Genomic DNA, 22,032 nt, shown 5'->3' on the forward strand with positions numbered 1-22,032 from the left:
AATCTGGAAAACTTCACCTGTACTGTTCAGTACCGGGTATTTATCCCTGAGTCACACTGGTTGAAGTTTTGGCTAAAGATGTCCTGGATCGACTTTCAGGTGAGGGAATCGGATCATTCAAAATGAACCAAAGGTGAATCCAATCGTAACAAATTGAATCGAATCGCTGTCAAAATGAATCCGTACACCCGTAGGTTTTACCTTTCTGTTTTTGTGCTCATCATATTAAAGTCAAGAAAGTTTCAGTCCAACAGAATTTGTTTTGCATAATCAGCTTTTGCAAGATCAGATGATGTAAAAAAATAAAAGCTTTTGTGGATAAAAACAACTTAAAGTTAGATTTTTGACTGAACACTTGTGGGATTTTGTGAACACTCTTTTTAGAAGTTTCCTGCCCTGCAGCCTTTAGCTTTGCGGACAGAAAAGTGTGCATTTTTGACCACATTTTCAAAGACTAGCTGTTCTAGTTAACACGCAAGTATCCCTTTTATTTGTACATGCAAACTATTAACATTAAGTTACTCACACACAATGCATTAAACTAAAAGTGGAACTAAAGCAAGAGAATAACTACTGTGAAACAACTGATTTAGCAACAACAAAAAAGAGGGAGTAGTTGTCAGTTCCATTCGTTTGTACCACAACCTTTTTTTTCTTTTCAAGAAAAGATGGGCCAAAATTTTATAATTAAACCGCAAAGTTTTGACATTTTATTCCATTACCAGAAATAACTATCAAACAACTATTTCAAACATGGAGCAAATTAACGGCGTTAAAACCCAAAGCATGCCTCTTTGATGTGTTGGCTTCAAAGTCAGAAATAGTTTTGAGGACACGGAAAGTTTCCTATAGCTGCCATTACAGGCACTGAAGTGGTGCCACTTTCTTCCACCGTGGTCCTTTCTGACTAACAGTCTTTGGAGATGGGCTAAAACGAGTGGGTCATCTATCACAACAGAGGATAGCGATAAATTTATAGCTGTGAAAATAGGCCAGAGCGCCGCACTGATGGAATAGATCGGGTAATTAGGACAAGGTTAGCCTGCTTTCTACACACACTCTCTCCCACACTCGTGTGGTAAAACCATGTGTTCACTGTGATGTGGAAACGAGACGCAGAAATAATGTAAGAAGCCTTTTCAGCAGTGTTCAAATAAGCTTTCCAACAAGTAAACAGTTGGGGACATTTTGTCCTCTCTGATAACACGACGTGTTACGACGTTGCTTTATGTTTGCCCGCAGCTCACCGCTTCCTTCTCTGTTTACTTCACGTGACCACAGGCTACGGTGGCCAACTGGTTCACTTGTTCCGCTCCGGGAACAGATTGTATTCATACTGAGGAAACTCAGAGCGAAAGAAGCTCAGTCCGATTGGAAAGGAACCGAGACAACCTCAAAAGATTGGGTCTACGAGCGGTTCCTGGTCCCGGATCAGGTTCCGCTTGGGTGTAATCAAACTGAAAATTTGGTCCGGATCATCGGCTAAAACGAACTCTCGTTCACTTTTAAGTGGACCAAATGTGTCCAGTCTGAATACACCCAAAGAAAATGAGCAGCCCACTGAGCATCTTGAGAAGAAGACCCTCACGGAGTGGATGTTAGGCAGGCCCCCTGCCCCGTTCACGCCATCAGCAGACTAGTTGCAGAGGTCCAATTGCATTATGGCACATACTGCAAACCAAAATCTTATGGCATCGCTCATCATATATTGGCTGATGTAGTCAGTATCTGGATGGAGGCTCACACCACCAGCTTTAATTTTGAAAATACATGGCTTTTTCTTCTTAAAATTAAAAATGTTTTTCTTGTAGCCTTAAGACTTTATTCTCATATATTTATTCATTTTTTATTACTTTAATGGTGGCCCTACTGCTCTCTCCTATGAATGTTTAAAAAGAGTCTAGGAAAAAATAATAATAATAAAAAATAATAAAAAAAATAAGAAAACATACAGAATTTAAAGACCCACTTCCATAAATATGGTCCTTTTTTTACTTGTTCTAGTAGCATTTTTCTGATGATGTGACACTAACTACCCAAATTAAGAGTAAAATCACATTTTGCAGTATTTTTATAGTTAAATAATTATGAATCAAAAGCAGATGAAGAAATGCAATTTTAAAAAGAACATTTGCATAAAATAGAGAATTCATTGGTGCTTTAAACAGAGAGCTCTCAGCAGTGGGGATGCCACAACTCAGAAGTGAATTTTGATAAACTCCTGCCGCTCTGCAGAAACAACTATGCCCCTCAAAAACCACACAGGTTTTTTGATTTTGGTAAAAACGAAACTGCATTATCATAATAAAAAGAAAATTAAAAGCAGATCAAAAGATGATCGGAGTTGAAGTTTAACAAATGAAACTAAAAGTTTTTGAACATTGTCTTGGTCCGTAAAATCTCTTTAAGTAAGTAAATTTATGTTCCCGTTTAGTTCAAATGTTACTGCAAATATTTTTATTCGATTTTGTTTCCTTCAGAATTTCTGCTAAATAGATTTCGTGTTAGTTCCTCTTTCCTTAGTTTTGTTATAATACAAATATTTCTGTGAACCTCAGCTGTAAATGTGTTAAGAGTGGAAATGCTTTGAGGGTGCACTTAAAAAAAAAAATCTCATCACGAGAATTTCCACATGCATATTTCTAACATCTTCACACTCATTTACAGTTTCACACCTCTGTGTGGGTTTAACACATAGCTCAGACAGTATAGTGACACAAATCTCCTCTTCCTTACTCCTATCTCTGCGAAAACCATCGATGTAGCCCCTTTTTTTTCCATCCGTCACCCTGCTTTCCTCGTTTGCTGTCTATCTCTACTTTATTGTATTTATTACCTCATCCCAAGTGGACAGTTTACAACACTTTTACTCATCTTTACAACTTCTCCCTCTTTGAGATTTATTTCATTTCCACTGCTGTCAAAGCCCCACACCTTTCTCCCCATAGCTTTTTCTTCACTTCCTGCTTCCTCACGTCTGTTTGGAAGCGTTCATCTATCATGTAACACACCAAAGCCAGCACACACACACACACACTGATGCAGAGCCACCCGCCCGCCTGCCCACCCTCTGCTTTCCAGGGCAGAGCTGTAAGCCTGTGGAGCAGATGGGCTCAGGACTGTCTGAGCTCCACTTTGCTCTGGACATTGTCGCTCAGACGAAAGGTTGACGTCCTTTGCAGAGTTTCTCGTCTAAATCTGGACATTGACAAATGGAAACTGGCAACTGCTCGACAATCTGGCTACTCGCAGATCACAATCAAGACAATACAGAAGCATTTTAATGCAGAGTTTAGGATTTTAAATAACTGCGTTCAGAAAAACTCCTCATGTGGAAAATGCTAAGGACACAAGGACCTTCATTTGGAAAGTTCTAATGCCAAAATATGCTAAATTATTTTTCTTCAAAACGATTTGGAGATTTTTTAAGTTTTCATCTCAGTTTTTATTCTTTGAAGATGAGAGGAACGTGCAAAAGCAGTTCGCATATTGAATGGCCTTAAAAAATGCATTCACAGCGGTCACTGAAAGTATTAATTTGTCTTTGATGTTTTGAATCTTTCATCCTTATGAGGGAAATTCCTGCCCCTCTCTACTTTATGAATTTGCTTCAGTTAATTGAAATGTTTATGAATCTGTCACAGCTCTCTTTTTGTCCCACAGCATTTAAATCATTTGGAGGTCTGAGAGTTGGGCAACTGCAGCCTGTCAGACACTTCAAACTAAACTCTGCGTGTTGTACACATACATTTGGGATTTTGCGGTACTTTGGTAAACAGGAGGAGATGTTTGACTAAAAAACCGAAAAATGCCCAGGTACACTAAACCAATCCAACATGGGGCCAAACATCTCTAATTGCATGTAAAAAAGAAAAGTAAAAAAAAGCTTTTTTTCTTAGCAGGAAAAAGATCATGGATTTGGCACAAGGGTTTTAAGATCCACTCCGATGAAAATGCTGTTTTTAACATGTTCCTGTGGGCATTTTTCCAATGATGGAAGACAAATTAATTCAAAATTAGATTTCTGAGTATTTCTTTATTCAAATCATTGTGAATCAGGAGTAGATGAAAAAAATGCAGTTGAACTTGTGACAGTATAAAACAACACAAGGTGGGCTACAAACTCTGTGCGCCGCTCCATTCCGATGCATCCGCTTGCAGACAAATAGATCCACGTACGTCTTTGTTTTGCTCATCCGAGCTGGAATCTGGCTCCAAACTTTACGACTGGATAGCTCCAAAATTTCTCTCCAATTTTGTTGCACTGGTAATGTTGGGATGGGGTTGTAAGGGGCTGTAAGCTAGCAGGTGAAAGTGTAACGCCGGGGTTCCGCGGCAACTGTCCCACCCACAACCCAGAGGTGAATTTCTAATGAAGTCCTGCCGCTCTGCAGAAAATATGTCTTAAAAAACTACAGAGGCTTTTTGATTTTTTCTAAGAATTGCATAATCATAAGTAAAAGACCACTGGGAACAATTTGAACATAGAAAGAATATATAGTTAGAGAGGGACTTTAATGACTGCAAAGTGGAAGATTATGTTCTCAGGGACTTTCTTTCCCAGAGACAAAAGGTTGACTTTCCAGAATCAGGGGTTGATTGGAAAAGTCACTGCAATCCTTCACTGGTGAATACGCAGCAGCTATTGCCACTTTAAAGCTGCTGTGTCCTCAGCTGAACGCTGCAGACCAGCCGTTTTGCCACTCGTCTGTAAACACTTCATCAAATGCATTTCATCAGCTGCATCAGGCTGCTATTTACCCTCTTAATTCCTGTGGAAACAGTCAAGCTCCACTTTAATGTTCAATCAAGAAACCATCTGATGAGGAAACCCTGAGAAGAAGAAAACAATGAATTACAACTTTTTATTTTATAATCAAATATGGATGGATACATCCAAAAAACATGGCAAGTAAAGAAAAAGAAAAATTTAAAAGTTTATTTTCTATATAGACAATTTAAAACAATGAAAGCCAAATATTTGTTTCTTTCTTTCTTTGTGTTTTTCTTTTTTTTAAATATCTGCAAAGTCGGTTCAGCACCTCTGAAATTCAGTCAGTCTTCACCGAGAAGTTTGCGAGCTTTAGCTATAAATGAGGTTCCTTGTAAATAATTGACTGTTCTTTTTTGGGAACCTCATATAGGGTACAGGCAGCCAATCTACTTTGAGAATGTCGCCATCTTCTGGAAATGGCTGCAAACTGTCTGCAGCTCTGAGCAAAGAGATTCTACTGAAAGAGAAAAAGATCTTCACTGCCTTTACAGAAAAACAAAATTGTTCATGCAGCCAAAAGAAATTTCAGGATTAATCTGATTTAAGTCATCAAAAGTATTTTTTTGACATTCTCGAAGGGAGAATGTCTCATTGCCAGTGTTGCAAATTATTGACTGCAGTTTCAATGATTTTAAATGTAATAATAGGTTTCTAAAAGAAAGCATAAAACAACAAGTAATTAATAATTATGACCAGGCTTCTTTTTTTAGTTGAACAGTCAGTCTACAATAATTAAGGGTTATTCAAAATGTATTTAATGGCCTGTTTTACCAAAGTTAAAGAAAGTCATTTAAGAGCAATAAACAGAGTTTGCTGCTGAATTTCTTAAAAGCAGAATCAAATTTAATGTTAAACCCCACTATTTTTGTTTTTTGATTAATGAGACTTTTTGTTTTTCTCATGTACGTTCTCCAAGATTTTCTGGATAAACATCAGGGCTTAATCTTAGATTTTACATTCTCCCATTTTGCACTTCAAATGTGATCAAATTTAGCTGAATCATTTTTAAATATTATTAATTTTCTATGACGTGGCAAATATCACATTCATTACATTAAATGGAGAGGCAGCAAACCCTCCTTTCCATGTTTTATGCATGACCTCGAAATAAAAACCATGCAAACCTGAAAGAACTGCCAAAATAATCTTTTAACAAATCTCTTTTTGATTTTTGTTTTAGTTTGCTCTTTTTTTATGTGTTCTTCTTTTATCCTGCCTCAGTATTTTCAGGGTTTTTGGTCATCAGTAGATGACTGTGTCTTTTGTGTTCAATGACGGAAAAGAATTAGCAGGAATGTCGGCCCACCCCCCTTTTTTCACATAGCAGAAGCAGATGTCTCCCCAGTTTGCAGAGTAGAGAGGTGTCATCACAATACACTTCAAACAGAGTGCCAAATGCACAAACTGCATTAATGAACGTCGTATGGAGTGCAATCTCAGATCCACTAAACCGAATTTTAAAATTCCGACGTAGCTCCAGTGTTTAATTCATTTATTGAGAAGATTTAAACGGACACATTTTCAGTGCACATTTTATTTTGAATCCCCTTATATGTTATATATCACTTTAGATGCATTTCTTTTTTTAATGTGCGTCATGCCTGCACACTGTTTTCTCATTTGTGTCAGTCTACAATTAACACAAACAAAGTTTGACTGACATTGAGCTCTGCTAATCAGACAAGGTCGCCTCCACCAGAGCTATCACTGTCATTTTGTGCCGTACTGGTTGACACATTGAAGGAGGCACGCCGAGCTTAGCTGAGTGGCGTGTCACGACACGATAGGAGGCAGTTAGTTAATGTTGTGTGAAGGGATTTGCAGGATTTGACCCCATCAGCAGAGACGCCGTTCAGAAAGTTAATGACGAATGAAACCCAGCCACCGGCTTTCTAACAATGGTGGAATAACTGGTGGTTCTTTTTGTCTTTGATGAGATTCTTTGGAATGCAAAAAATGGCACGGACCCTGAAAACTTTCATTATGGTTTTACTGTTGTGGCAGGCAGAGGGCCACTTGATTGAGATCACCTGGCACACCAGCTGCTTCATTAGCAGAGGGCTGATAAAAGCCTGTCAGTAGAGCTTCAGGCAGAGACCTGCTGCTTCCAGGTGGAAGGTGCAGCAGCCTTTGGCTGTGTGTAGGGCCCTAACCATAGCTGGGTAGGTTTGTGCTTTGTTCACCTCCAAGTTGCTGCCGCACCATTCTTATTGTTATCACTGTGTAGATCGCAGGCAGTGTTTGGCCGCTCATGCAACTCCTGTGCAGAGTCCTCTTGAGCTGCGGGAGCAGGTATGTGTGTGTGTGTGTGTGTGTGTGTTATGTTATACTTGGTTATTTGTGTTAATTTACACTTATTTTGTAGGTGCCGCTGTTTTGGTTTCCATTGTTTGTTTCATCCCTGCTCTGCCCAACCTGGTGCACCGTGGTCCAAGAGCGGTGCCACGGCCGGCATTTTTGGGGATCGTGTGTGTGTGCTCCATACAGAGTGTCAGTGACTGCTGTCCATCCACGCACTGGCGAGCGGTGTGACACAGCAGGATTAACAGCTATTGGAGCGAGTCCCCCCTTCTGGCCTTCCATCGCCCCAGGCACAACCAGGCCCAGTGTCCCACCACCTAGGACTGGCGTCGGCTACGGCCACTGGATGCAAGGGGTGTGGCATTGAGCCGGGTGCACTGCAACAGAGCACACAGCTGGGTGCAGCTGACTTGTGGGCTGGTTTAATGACTCTTTTGGGTATCTTTTAGAATAGGAATTTTAACAATTTCAAATAAAGGTTGTCTATTTCTTTAAAAGCACAGTCTCGGTTTCCTGTGTCGGAGAGTCCTGTGCTTTTGGTTTTAGTTTTCTGCTGGCGGCATTCACCGGGGAAACCATAATGCCACAGAAATCTTGGCGCTGTGAGCAGGATCTCCGACTTTAACAGGAGACTGAGACGTGTATTCAGTTTTGTGTGAACTTGTTTTTTTCTCTTTTTCAAAACAGCGGCACCTGTGTTCTTGCAGCCATGGAGGGTGAAATGCAGGAGTTGCGAAAGCTGGTGGCTCAGCTTCGTGCTGACAATGAGGACCTCCGTAAACGGCAGGATCCCGGTCCTAGTTCCGCGACAGCTTCTGGGCAAGGGGGGCCTGGTCCTTTAACGGAGAGGCTTGTTTTGGTCCCACGAGACCGGAAATGCCCTATGTTTAGTGGTGGGTCTGGAATGGTGTTGGAAGAGTGGCTGGAGGAGGTCCAAGCATGCATGAGAGCCCGTCATTTAGCGGTAGCTGACCAGGCTTTCTTTCTGTATGATCACCTGGAGGGCGAGGCGCGAGACGAAGTTAAATATCGGTCGAGCCAAGAGCGTTCCGACCCCTCAAATTATTGCTGTGCTCACAGAATTGTATGGCTGTAACGAGTCATACGTGGTAGCACAGGAAGCCTTTTTTTCCCGGAAGCAGCGTGAGGATGAGTCTCTCCAACAGTTTTCTTTGGCTCTTCTTAGTTTAATGGACAGAGTGCAACAAAGTGCCCCTCCTGGAGTGGTGGATGCTAAAGCGCTTCTCCGAGCTCAGTTTACCGAGCATGTCACTGATGGTGCCTTGAGGCGACATTTAAAACAATTTATTCGCCACAAGCCAGATGCCATCTTACTCGACGTGAGAGCAGAAGCACTTAGGTGGGAGCGTGAAGGTCTGCCTGCAGGGCAACAGCATCAGGCTCTTCCTTCACTGGGGTTTCAATATTCTGTGCGGGGGCATGTTAAAGAGTCCCCAGAGCCTCCCCAGAATTTGGAGATGAAGGAATTGAGGGAGCTCCTGCAGCATCAGCAGGAGCAAATCAACAAGCTTTCGGAAACGATCGCTCAGTTACATCATCAACCACAGACTCAGAGTGGTCCTTCTCCCCAGCCTGTAATTTGTAGACGCTGCCGGCAACCTGGGCATTATGCACGTGAGTGTGATGGAGCCCGCGCACCCCGACCCCTTCCGTGGCAGTCCAAAAAGCCAGGCATGCCGGGAAACTAGCACCCCCTGGACTGCCGAGCCAAAGGCCAGGTGGGGTTGACTCTGGCTCACATTCCGTTTTTGATGAAGCTCCATCTAACCTAATCGCCACTTGTCCTCATGTTGTTGTAGGAATGAGTGGAGTCCAAGTCCCATGTTTGTTGGACACGGGGTCAATGGTGTCAACACTGACGGAAAGCTTTTTTCGTAAGCACTTTGAGCCGTGGGGCCACAAAAGCCTTCAAATGTGCCACTGGTTGCAGCTTAAAGCTGCTAACGGTTTAGCCATTCCATATATCGGCTACCTTGAGTTGAGCGTTGAGCTCTGTGGGAAGGTGATACCCGGTTGTGGGGTACTTGTCATTAAAGACTCCCCTGGTGCAACTAACTTGGCACCAGGGATTGTGGGGATGAACATTCTCCGCAAGTGCCGCGCAGAGCTGTTTGGGGAGCATGGATCGGCCTGGTTCCACGTGGACCCAGTGTCTCAGGCCCCAGCACCCCTTCAGCAGGCACTTCAGTTATGCCATTCTGCCACTGAAACAGCCTCAACTGTGGTGTCAGGGCGTGCCAAGGTCCGTGGATCTCATGCATGTTTTATTCCAGGGGGGCACATGAAACTGGTCGCTGTAACGTGCCCCGACCAGTTTAGTCATAAAACTGTTCTATTTCAGCCTGTCGGCCAGGGACTGCCTGCAGGTTTGATTGCATCATCCGCCTTGGTTCAGGTGAGGCGAAGTACAGCGTATGTACCACTCTTGAATGTTGGCACTGTTGATGTTTGGCTCAACCCCCGTACAATTGTGGGTCTGTTGTGCGATGTTAGTATTGTGAGCCTGCCAGCAGGGATTACTGAGGTGCCCAGGCCAGCGGCTACAGTTAACATCCAGGCTGCCTCTGATGTCATCTTGGAGCAGATCGATGCACTGCCGTTGGAGACGCTACCTGCGGAGGATCGAGGGAAAGCTCAGGCCCTCCTCCAGAAATATGCCAACGTCTTTGCTGCACATGAGGGTGACCTTGGTTGCACCACCCTCATGACTCATGAAATCCCCTTGTTGGATGATGCCCCTGTTAGGCAAAGGCACCGGCGGATCCCACCATCTGAGTACGAGGCGGTTAAAGACCATATCAATCAGCTGCTAGCATCCGGGGTGATCCGGGAGAGCAACAGTCCTTATGCTTCGCCTATTGTCCTGGCCCGCAAAAAGGATGGCAGCTTGAGGATGTGTGTGGATTACCGCCAACTTAACAGTAAGACCCGAAGGGATGCTTTTCCTCTCCCTCGCATTGATGAATCACTGGATGCATTATCTGGGGCTCGGTGGTTCACTACATTAGATCTAGCCAGCGGGTACAATCAGGTCCCGGTGACGGAAGGTGACCGGGCTAAGACGGCCTTCTGTATACCGTTTGGGTTGTTTGAGTGGAACCGGATGCCATTCGGTCTTTGTAATGCCCCAGGCACTTTCCAGCGGTTGATGCAGAGAATTTTCGGAGACCAGCAGTGCCAGTCTGTTTTGCTGTATCTAGATGACATTGTGGTTTTTTCATCAACCATAGATGAACATCTGGAACGGCTGGAGTTGGTGTTGGGCCGGTTGCAGCAGGAGAAGCTCCGGGTGAAGCTTCCAAAGTGTGCCTTTTTCCAGCAGGAAGTCCGGTATTTGGGACATGTCATCTCTGATCAGGGTGTTTCAACTGATCCCCATAAGATTGAGGCTGTTGCTGGTTGGCAACCTCCCAGTACAGTCTCAGAGCTAAGAACATTTCTGGGGTTTGCCAGCTACTACCGCCGGTTCGTAGAGGGGTTTGCCCGGTTGGCAGCGCCATTACATCGGCTTGTGGGCGAACTGGATGGAACCAAATCCAGAAGGCGAAAAGCATCTAGCCTGCAGGGTCATTGGACCACTGAGTGCCAGCAGAATTTTGATGCTCTGAAGCAGAAATTGACATCAGCGCCAGTCTTGGCCTATGCTGACTTCACACTACCCTTTATTTTGGAAGTGGATGCCAGTCATAATGGCCTTGGTGCAGTTTTGTCCCAGGAGCAGGGTGGCAGTGTGCGGCCCATTGCCTATGCCAGTAGGGGACTAAAAGCTACAGAGCGTAACATGCAAAACTACAGCTCTATGAAGCTGGAGTTCTTGGCTCTTAAATGGGCCATGACAGAGAAGTTCCGTGAATACCTATTGGGACATCATTGCGTGGTATTCACCGATAACAACCCGCTGAGTTATTTGTCTACAGCAAAGCTGGGAGCGATGGAGCAGCGTTGGGTGGCACAGTTGGCGGCGTTCGATTATGAGATAAAGTATCGCTCTGGTAGAGTCAACCGGAATGCGGACGCCCTGTCACGACATCCCAATCATAGCTCAGCAGAGGTTGGCAACATGGCACCTGGTTCTTCATTACCTAGAGACCTACAGCAGGTTCAGGTACAGCCAGTACTTGCCCACTGTGAGATGGAACAGTTGATGCCTGTGTTCCCACAGCGAACTACTGCAGAGGTTCAGGACCTGCAGGTTTCCGATCCCGTGTTGGCAAGCGTTCTCCCTTTCTGGCGAGACCAACGGTATCCCAACTACTCAGAGCGTGAGGGTCTGTCTAAGGTGGCCCTTACCCTGCTGCGGCAATGGAAAAATCTTGCAGAGGTTGATGGTTTGGTCTACCGCAGGGTCCTCATGCCAGATAGTGGGCAGGAGGTTTTCCAGTTGTTGCTGCCAGAAATATTGATCCCGGAGGTTTTGGAACAGGTTCACCAGCATCATGGTCACCAGGGCATTGAACGGACATTAGCATTATTAAGAGCTCGGTGCTACTGGCCAGGTATGTCAAAAGATGTAGCTCATTGGTGTCAGGCCTGTGAGAGGTGTCAGTTGGCCAAGGATAACAGCCGTTCACATTCTGCTCCCTTGGGACACCTTATAGCATCTAGGCCGAATGAGTTGGTGGCCATGGATTTTACCATCCTGGAGCCTTCACGGACCGGAGTTGAGAATGTGCTGGTTTTAACTGATGTCTTCAGCAAGTACACGGTTGCCATCCCTACCAGAGACCAGCGAGCAGCCACAGTTGCCAAGGTTCTTGTCGCAGAGTGGTTCTCAAAGTTTGGTGTTCCAGCACGGCTTCATTCTGATCAGGGGCGCAGCTTTGAGAGCCAGCTGATTCAGCAACTCTGTGGGCTCTATGGCATCGAGAAGTCGAGGACCACCCCGTATCACCCTGCCGGTAATGGGCAATGTGAGCGGTTTAACAGAACGTTGCACAATCTCCTTAGAGCCTTGCCGGTAACACGCAAGAGAGATTGGCACTCCTGTCTGCCACAGGTGACATTCTGTTATAATACCACGCCGCATCAAACAACTGGTGAGTCTCCATTCTTTTTGATGTTTGGTCAGCAACCCAGGCTCCCCATTGACTTTATGTTGGGACAGGTTAAGGAACCTGTCAACGGGACCATCCATGAGTGGGTGGAAGAACATCAAGCGCGCCTGCGTGTGGCATTCGATGTGGCCAAAGACCGGTTGGCTGAAGCAGCTGCTCGTAGGAAGCGGAACCATGACAAGCATGTCCAGGAGGCTCCTCTGGACGAGGGTCAGTTAGTTCTCCTACGTGATTACAGTGTACGTGGTCGTAGGAAAATCCAAGATCTTTGGAGCTCCACCATTTACAAGGTCTTGAAAACTCCGGGTGCTGGGCAAGTGGTGTATACTATCGCCCCACAGCATGATCCTTCAAAGATCAAGAGAGTTCACCGTACTCTCTTGAAAGCATTTTTGGGGGCTCAGAGGCAAATTTTTTTGCCTAGGTCTCCACCCCCCCCTCAAGTGCTTGTTGACCCTGATGACTCGGCAGATGAGGACTTGTTTTTGCAGCTTGAGGACCCTGGCAGACCTGTTGGATTTGGCAACGGGCCGTCAGTTAGCCGAGAAGGTGCCACCAAATCACAGGCAGGTCCGTCCCGGGTGGAGGCGGTGTCCCCATGTCCCTCTGGTGCAGATGGTGTTCAGCAGGTGGTACGGAGGACGACTCGGTCTACAGCAGGGTACCACTCTAACATCCACCGTTTGCCAAGAGCTGCAGGTGGGCGGAATGCTGGGGATATGAAGCAAAACGCCAACGTGTCAGCTTTATTTCGGCCTTGGTCGTGATCGTCGGGGCGCCGATACAAAACGGGGGGGCTGGTGTGGCAGGCAGAGGGCCACTTGATTGAGATCACCTGGCACACCAGCTGCTTCATTAGCAGAGGGCTGATAAAAGCCTGTCAGTAGAGCTTCAGGCAGAGACCTGCTGCTTCCAGGTGGAAGGTGCAGCAGCCTTTGGCTGTGTGTAGGGCCCTAACCATAGCTGGGTAGGTTTGTGCTTTGTTCACCTCCAAGTTGCTGCCGCACCATTCTTATTGTTATCACTGTGTAGATCGCAGGCAGTGTTTGGCCGCTCATGCAACTCCTGTGCAGAGTCCTCTTGAGCTGCGGGAGCAGGTATGTGTGTGTGTGTGTGTGTGTTATGTTATACTTGGTTATTTGTGTTAATTTACACTTATTTTGTAGGTGCCGCTGTTTTGGTTTCCATTGTTTGTTTCATCCCTGCTCTGCCCAACCTGGTGCACCGTGGTCCAAGAGCGGTGCCACGGCCGGCATTTTTGGGGATCGTGTGTGTGTGCTCCATACAGAGTGTCAGTGACTGCTGTCCATCCACGCACTGGCGAGCGGTGTGACACAGCAGGATTAACAGCTATTGGAGCGAGTCCCCCCTTCTGGCCTTCCATCGCCCCAGGCACAACCAGGCCCAGTGTCCCACCACCTAGGACTGGCGTCGGCTACGGCCACTGGATGCAAGGGGTGTGGCATTGAGCCGGGTGCACTGCAACAGAGCACACAGCTGGGTGCAGCTGACTTGTGGGCTGGTTTAATGACTCTTTTGGGTATCTTTTAGAATAGGAATTTTAACAATTTCAAATAAAGGTTGTCTATTTCTTTAAAAGCACAGTCTCGGTTTCCTGTGTCGGAGAGTCCTGTGCTTTTGGTTTTAGTTTTCTGCTGGCGGCATTCACCGGGGAAACCATAATGCCAATGTAACATGAACACCAAGTCAACTGTGAATGAAGTGTGTCACAGTCTAGGGGTGGCTCTTGGTCACAGGAGGGACCCAAGACGCTGGGGCAGGTTTCTCAGTACCTTAAACATCAAACCTTCAAAATTCTGTTTTTATAATTGTTCATAAACATTTCTGAGCACCTGCAGGGCAATACTTAAAATTATCCAATGTAGATGACGCCCCAAAGTGATTAGACAATTTAAAACTTCTTTTGGATACCCCCACCACATGCGTTTTTTGAGCCCCCATTAGATGTTTGCTTGGCGGGACTTTACTATTACAGTTTTTAAAGAGGTCCAAGTGGGTTAACAACTAAATTTTCCTATGAAGAGAAATTAATCCAAGTCTTTAAAGACAAAACAATGAGGCTATTGTTGATGAAGAAAAATATTGTTACGACCCAGCCAGTACGTCACTTTAGCGGGAAAGCAAAAGCCAAGCTACTATTGTAGTGGCTTCATTGGGGAGCTATCCGAGCCCCATACACCAGACAACCCCGGACAATCTCAGAGAGAAGAAATAGGCAGAGAAACAGTCTCCTTTTCGGCATCAACGCCCATTTATTCGAACATCTCACAGACAGCCAAACAGCACGGAGGTCACTTCTGCTTCCAGCCCTCCCACTCATGGTTTTCACCCATGAATCCCCACTTCCCATGAGTCTTAGGGGCTGAAGGTGGGGCTAACCCCCAGGTCGCTACAATATTTGTTAAAGAAATGTGTTTTATTGTAGGAAAGAAAAAAGTATCTTTTGTGGACCTTTTAGAGATTGAATAAAACTACTGACCTGATGTCACATGACTTGTTTGATCAAAGCCGTGTTAAAGGTAAAGAACAACCCTCACATCCTGGCCAGACAGGCATTGCGACAGCTTGATCAAAAAGACTAGAGGTTTTACTCGCCAACGTGTGTCGCCCATCACCAACCGCCCCAATTCTCTTCACTCACCATCATTTTTGGATGGTTACTGCTGCCGGGGATATCTCCTGGATTGGAGGAGAAGAGAAGAAGCTATGAAAAAATGGAAGACGAGAAAAACAAATGATGCTGCTTGGAGGCAGTGCCCTTTTAGACCGAAAGACAAGGAAAAAAAAAACATTTTGTATCTTCAATGTTTGTTGGTTCACAGGAAAATGTGAACCAAACCAAATGTTTACAATGATAAATGCCCCCCTGACCTTTTTTTCCTGAATGTGATTAAACATGAATGTGACAAAAAGGAGGGATTTGTTGTCCCGCTGCTGCACTTTGCATAAATACGGAGAAGTGTCTGTTGGCAATTGTTCTCTCACTCATAATGTATTCCCTGGCCCACTAGCTACAGCGTGTCCTTGTTCTACATGCTGCTGTTGTCATTCATTTCCAACATCTTGGTACAGAAGCTTGCTGAACACGGCAGTGGAAATATTTCTTTACAATCCTGTTTGCTTTGCTTCTCCATGGCTATTTTTAAGTTTTACACACATTGGCAGTGGCTTTTGTGCAGTTGATCTAAATCTGTATGTGTTTAAATGGGATTTAGCATCACTATAACCAGATTTGCTTTTTTCTTTTCTTTCTTTTCAGGACTTTCCTTTTGACATCGCTCTTTGGAATGGAGGTCTCCTAGATCGTTGGACCTCCATTGCATCATGAAAGGACTGGGGACCAATCGTAACAGACACCTATCTGACTCCTGTGACCCCTCTTCTGGGCATTCGGAAGCCTTCTACACAGAAAAGACCAGCACACTGCCACGCAGTCCATACCTCCTAAGTCCCACAATGGATCATTATGGCTCCATGGATCCTCACTTTTACCCCTCAACCAACCCTGGATCCCTTCCAGCAGATTGCATGCTGCCCCTCAACAACCAGCTGTCCAACAGCAGCACATTTCCCAGGATTCACTACAATTCCTATGACCAGTCCGATTTCTCTCCCCCTGGTGATAGCATTGGGGGGATAAGTACTGGTACAATGGGGCCATCCATGTCCATGGGCATGACTCCTGGTATGGGCATGGCAGGGCTAGGTGGAAGAATGCCCATGATTACAAGTGGCTCAGCAACAATATCTCATCATATGACCAAGAATCAGATGCCACCTCACCTATTGGAGTTTGAAAAGCAGCTGCCTGGGGGGCATGATGGATTTAGCACTTTGCAGTTTCATCGAACGTCTGCTGCCGCTGCTGCCAAGCAGAGAACGGACAGCCCTGGTCGGATCCGCTACATGCTCCATTCAGTGCAGAAACTTTTTGCAAAGTCTCAGTCAATGGAGACTCACAACATGAAAGGAAATGTCAACGGACGATCTACTGGCAGCGGCGGGGGCTCATCAGGCACTGAGGATGGAGGGAGGCATCAACGCAGGTCAAAAAGTAAAGACCGTGGAAGTGGAACTAAATCGGAGGCAACAGCCAAGCGCCGACCACGATCCAACATGTCAGGTTATTGGAGCTCAGACGATCTGGACAGCAGTGACTTGAGCAGTTACCATAACACCATGGGCATGATGACTCAGGGGCGTCCAACTGGTCACGACACCCAAGTTGGACAAACTAGATACGTGCACAGTGGCTACAACACCATCAGTTCCTCCAAAAGCACCAACGACATGAAGTATCCGGCCCTTCCTGCATCTGGAGGACGAGCTGGAACAGCTGACATGTTGATGAATGATGGTGACTACATGAAAGGAGGATCTTGGTCCACTCTGACTATGGGTCAACCGAGACAGGTGATCCAGAAGGGCTCGGCCACACTGGATAGGTCGATGCTCAAGTCCAAGTCCTGCCAACAAGACCTCACTTGCAACTACCTGCAGGTTGGACGAAGGGTAAGGTTGTCTTGAGATGATTAAAGATTCCAGTCACGATTTCAATGTGTGCCCCATGTGATTTAACTTTGAGCTCCAAGAATTGGTCCCATGTAATTTTGCATGTTCCTACATGGCCCCACTTGTTACTGCTTTCAGAGATGGGCCTTAAAGGCCAGTGTGTCTGCATAATTTCCAGATATCCAAGTGCCCTTCTAATGACTGATTACCTGGTTCAGGTGTGTCCAGCTAATTAGAACATGCCAGAGCAGGCAGGGTATGTTGGAAAACATGCAGGAATGCGGCCCTCGAGCCCTGGAGTTGCTCATCCCTGGTCTAAATAGTGCCTGGGTGGGTGCTTATATCTGTTCAGACCTTTTATGGGTCTTGGTGCTCCTTTTACTAAAGTCACAGTCACATTGTTGTCCATTTTCACCCCATGCTCTCTTCTAACCAAAGCAGTGCACTAAATACCTCTGTGGGGTTTACACACACATATGTTTGTAGCATTTTTAAGTAGCAAAAATCCATTTTAAACATTTAAGGAGGATTATTTATACAAAATGGACCTACCAAAAAGAACACGAAAGAAGCTACACTATACTTTATTTTAGGGAAAATAATTCAACACAATTTAATGATCCTCATAGGGTGATTGGAGCAGCACGTTAGGCCGTAGCGGGGGTCCCAATGAAATCCCATGCCGCCGGATGCGCAGTGGAAGCTACGTGAAGGCGATGGGAGATATGGAGGATAGCGACGACTCTGACGGAAGCCCCAAACCTTCACCAAAGACTGCTGCTCGCCGCCAGAGCTACCTCAGAGCCACCCAGCAGTCTCTAAGCGACCAGCTGCCCCCTCGCAAGTAAGACAACACACTGAGAGGCACAGCTTTAATTACTTTTGTAGAGCAGTGGAAAGATCAACCTAAAGGACCAATACTTGATTGAAAAGATCTAGAAAAGAACTGTCAGTCCCATAGCTAAAACTGCTATTCAGAAATGTATTTGTTCAAATGCAAAGCATGCTTCAAATCTCCTCTAAAAATTAAAAAATTAAATTCCTTTAAACATGATGGATTGTTTTCTTAAATCCTGTATAAGTTACTTCTTACAGGCCTTTTCTGCTAAATTTACTGGAACATTACGTTTGATTTTCAACAGCAATCCACATTTATTAATGATGATTAGTCAGCTGGTCTCTGTATGTACAGGAAGAAACCCTCACGCTTAGTCTGGACATGCAGGAAACCACAGACACAAGCACACGCTGTTCACGCTGGGCTTACTCACGCAAAGAAATGGAGTCAGACACCCTGTTGTTGTCCACATGCCCGACTTGCTGCCCTGCTTCACCTGGGGTGTGCCTTTCTCTTCTTGGCACACAAAGAGACTGCTTAGGCAAGATAAAGAGACAGCAGCTCAGCATCCATGCACACATAGTACTCCCCAAATGCCCCAAACACTCAGTCAGCCCCAATGCTCAGACTGACCGCCTCACTTCTTTTCAATGTTCAACACACAAGAAGATTGAAAACTCAAGTTAAAGCTTTCCATATTTTGACATGTAATTTTCTACTGTATTTTCAGATTTGCAGCTCATAGATTTTTGTTGACTTTTATTAAACATGCAGATTTTGACAGTTTGGCTCACATTAAATTGTTTTAAAGGGTTTAATTATATAACTACCGTAACTAGCCGACAAAACCTATTTCCCCATTTAAAGGCAGTCACACTCATAAACACGTAAACCATTTTTTTACTGTAAAACTCCAATAAAAATATCAACCCAAATGCTTGCCTTCTTGCTATAACAGCGTTTAAATTTGCATTTGTAAATGTAGCTTTAACGTATGCATCCCTATAGCATGCTTGTATGCCAAACTCTAACCCCCCGTGCCAGTCTCTGATGGTCCCACCCTGCTCTCTTCCTGTTTGGCGTAAGCAGCAGAACCCTGGATTACACCTTGTTGCAGGGGGAGCTGGACGCCCTGTGGTCTCCGATCCACAGTGTGTCCTCTCTGCACCAGCTGGGCAGGTCAATGAGCAGGTCAGTTATAGGATGGCTTCTTCTGGGGGTGTAGTGCAAAAATTACTTGTGAGTGAATGCCCGGTTACTTTTGCACTCTCCCCTTTGAAAAGTCGTAAGTTGGAAACTCTAAACTCCAAATTCATGTCCTGCTGCGGAAAAACTGCTTGCTCCCCTAAAGCTTGTACACACCATCTGCCCAGTACTTCAAATAGTAGTTCAGTGTATTAGAAAGGTAAGGGTTCATTTGATTTCTATGAGTCACGGCATGGAGTTTTGAAACAGTTCAAATGTCATTAGCGCCACAAAGGCTGTATAAAACATGTTTAGACGGATTTATGCAATCGTGCAAACATGTTTTGTCTGTTGTCACTGGCTTTGCATGATTCAATGCTCTCATTAAGAGTTTAATTTAGCTGATGGTAGTTTGGATATGGAGGTAAGGTCTGCTAAACTGCAGACACAATCTTTGTTTATCTCTATCTCAACGGCTGGTTTTGCTCATTTTCTCATCCAGTTCATGTTCTTTGATCTTTAAGTTTCAGTTTTTGTCTTCTTTGTCTCATTTGTTCTTTTTTCACTCCCCTCTCCAGCTGTCTTCCATCTCTCAAAGAGATGTCCAGCAATCGCAGCCTGGACAATCTGGACTGCATTGGAGGAGCAGGACCTCTGGTGCCGTGGGAGGATGATGACTTCAGCCAGGCCTGCAGCACTCTGGGCAGACGGAGCTGTCTGGGTCAGGTTAGTCATTTCAAAAGGAAAGAGATCTAAAACAAATTGTAGCTCAGTAAAATAATCTTTCCACAATTATCTACGAAGTAGATGTGAATTTGTTCGCGTCTCGTTTCTGTCTCTTCTTTCTGAGCTGCTTCCCATGGCTTACATTTTCACAGAAATCTCACAAATTGCCGTTGATAGAATGACATCCACGGGAACAAAGAGTCTCCTTTTCTATTGTCCTCTATTAAGGTCACGACGTTTGAAGATAATTGAATGACACTGATAGTTTGGGGTCTAATTTGTTTAATGTCAAAGGCACCATCAGCTTTTAGGAGGAAATGACCACTGAGATGAAAATGGTTTTTCCTTCCTCTAAAAAAAAGGGACACGCAGGTTTTTATCCGAGGATGTACACCCCACCTCTGACAAGGTGCTGCCTCTTGATGATATGCTGAATGAGTTAAAGCTGCTCCTTCAAAACCAAAGTTGAAAATTCTTCAGTTGGTTTGGTGCTGTCCGTCATCATCAGCCAAAAGGTCGTCAAAATGTAATTTTTTGGCTTCCTGTTGTGTTGCTGATACATGTCTGAAAGAGGATGCACAAAATCTTGTTGAATGCACACTTGTTGCTCTTTTGTTTTCTCCAAAGCACAATGTTTTTTTTAAGTGATTCAAGAAGACAGAACTGATTTTAAAGCATCACAGTGGTTAGCGCTCTTGCCTCACAGCAATAAGGTCCCCGGTTCAAGTCCTGGCTATGGGACCTGAAGCAAAACACCACTGGGGGACCTTTCTGCCTTTCTGTGAGGAGTTTTCATGTTCTCACCGTGATTGCGTGGCTTTTCTCCGGCTTCCTCACACCCTCCAGAAACAAATCTAAATTGTGATGTGTGACAGACTGGCGACCTGTCCAGGGCGTCCGCCCACAAGTGGCTGGGATAGGCTCCAGCAGCCCCGTCACCCCGAAAAGGAACAAATGGGTTTAGGGGATGAATGAATAAATTTCTCATCTTAAAGCCCATCAATTTGACTTTTTCACACTCTAAAGATACAGATTGTCTCTGGACAAATACTGTCATGTCATGAGCGCTCGGTTGGGTAGAGCGAAAACGTTCATGTACAGGTGACAGGTTGTGACAAACGCTCGCATATTGCAAGAATATTTAATTTCTTTGACTGCCCAAAATACTGCAAACTGTGCTAACCTATCCCGTGAACAGCTAGCAGAGATGGGTAGCTCCAGGACTCAAAGGCTGCTGTTTCCAGATGATTACCTGGTTCAGGTGTGTCCAGCTGATTAGAACATGTAGTCACATACAGGCCCTCGAGGCCTGGCGTTGTCCATCCCTGAGTGTGGTGTAAGGGCACCATATGACATCATCATTTGTAGATCATCCGTGTGTGAAGCTTCCATTATCCTCACAAATATTTCACAATACACCTACCACACGAACGACAATGGTACATTCCATTTTCATGCCTTGAGTTGGCCACACGAGCCTCAAACTGACACACCTGGACTCCCCATAAGAGGCTGCTGCTCCTGTCTACAACCCTCCAAGGCCTGGACTAACCTCCTGTACGGTTGCATGTGGCCAAAGCTTCAGCTTTGCCCTTTGAGGTCGTTTAAGAGCTGGAGTGGAGCCCTCCTTCTTCTCCGCATCACTGATTTGCTTGTTTTTCTACAGCTGAGGGACCTGGAAAGGAGTCATGCCTACGAGGACCGCAGCTCAGAGTCCACCTTCAGAGATTCCCGTTCCCAATCTCAGGACAACTCAGAGCCTCCAGATCTGCCCATGCCGACATGCTTCCGATCCCGCAGCCACAGCTACCTGAGAGCCATCCAGGCTGGATGCTCCCAAGATGACGACTCTGCGTCGGTAGACTCAGGCTGCTCTCCACCCCCAAGCGATTCCACCGTTCGCACATACAGCACCAGCACTGGTGAGTCTTTACTTTTCCATCTGACAATGATGGACTCCTTGCAATTTGATTTAATTGTAATCTCCAAAGGAATTTTGCAATGAAAACACATCACGTTTCCTTCCAGCCATAATTGTGATATTTAGGCACATTAACCACTTCCCCTTTTCCGCTGTGATGAAACCACACTCTTTGCTACCCCCCGCACCTTCCTTTTAAAGCGTTCCGTATCGTCCCTGTTGCGTGGTGGAAGACTTTGTCCTCGAACTTGCCCACACTGTGGACACGTTTAGCTCAAATGCAGCCTTTTGTGCCCATACTAGATGACCTTTCTGCACAGTGGAAGACATGGAAAGAGCAGTTTGCCTCTTACCTGATAGCCACTGGCTTGGACAAAGCCCCAAAGGAGAAACAGCTCGCAATTTTTCTTCAGCGTTTTGGAAAAGACAGACCACGCATCCTACCCCCACACACAGGTAACAATTTAAACCCAACTCCTCCCCCTTAAACTGTCCCTGATATCCCCAGAGTAAAAAAAAAAAGGTAAACTTTTCTGACCTTTTGCTGACAGATGGGATATGTCTGAGGAAGTCACTACAACGAGTTACCAACCTGAAGCCATGCAGTTTGGACTCACAAAAACATGGAAATTATCCTTATTTGTGACAATAAACTTTAGATCAAATTGTTTTGAATTGA

At 45.2% G+C, this 22,032-nt stretch overlaps 1 protein-coding gene across 6 annotated transcripts in view; it reads left to right on the forward strand.

Annotated features, from left to right (window-relative positions):
- Positions 1-22,032, forward strand: part of LOC101173932 (disks large-associated protein 4) — a 152,079-nt gene that overhangs the window by 96,035 nt on the left and 34,012 nt on the right. For 3 of the 6 annotated variants that reach the window (XM_020703572.2, XM_020703568.2, XM_020703569.2), the window contains 6 exons: positions 15,431-16,683; positions 17,313-17,527; positions 18,611-18,712; positions 19,285-19,432; positions 21,099-21,354; positions 21,657-21,809. In XM_020703572.2, coding sequence (XP_020559231.2) covers positions 15,496-16,683; positions 17,313-17,527; positions 18,611-18,712; positions 19,285-19,432; positions 21,099-21,354; positions 21,657-21,809 — 2,062 coding nt within the window. In that variant the 5' untranslated portion in view covers positions 15,431-15,495. The remainder of the gene's footprint in view (positions 1-15,430; positions 16,684-17,312; positions 17,528-18,610; positions 18,713-19,284; positions 19,433-21,098; positions 21,355-21,656; positions 21,810-22,032) is intronic. The other 3 variants (XM_020703571.2, XM_020703570.2, XM_020703573.2) reach the window with 3 other exon arrangements.

This window comes from Oryzias latipes, chromosome 5 (assembly GCF_002234675.1).
Source record: "Oryzias latipes chromosome 5, ASM223467v1".
Taxonomy (NCBI): domain Eukaryota; kingdom Metazoa; phylum Chordata; class Actinopteri; order Beloniformes; family Adrianichthyidae; genus Oryzias; species Oryzias latipes.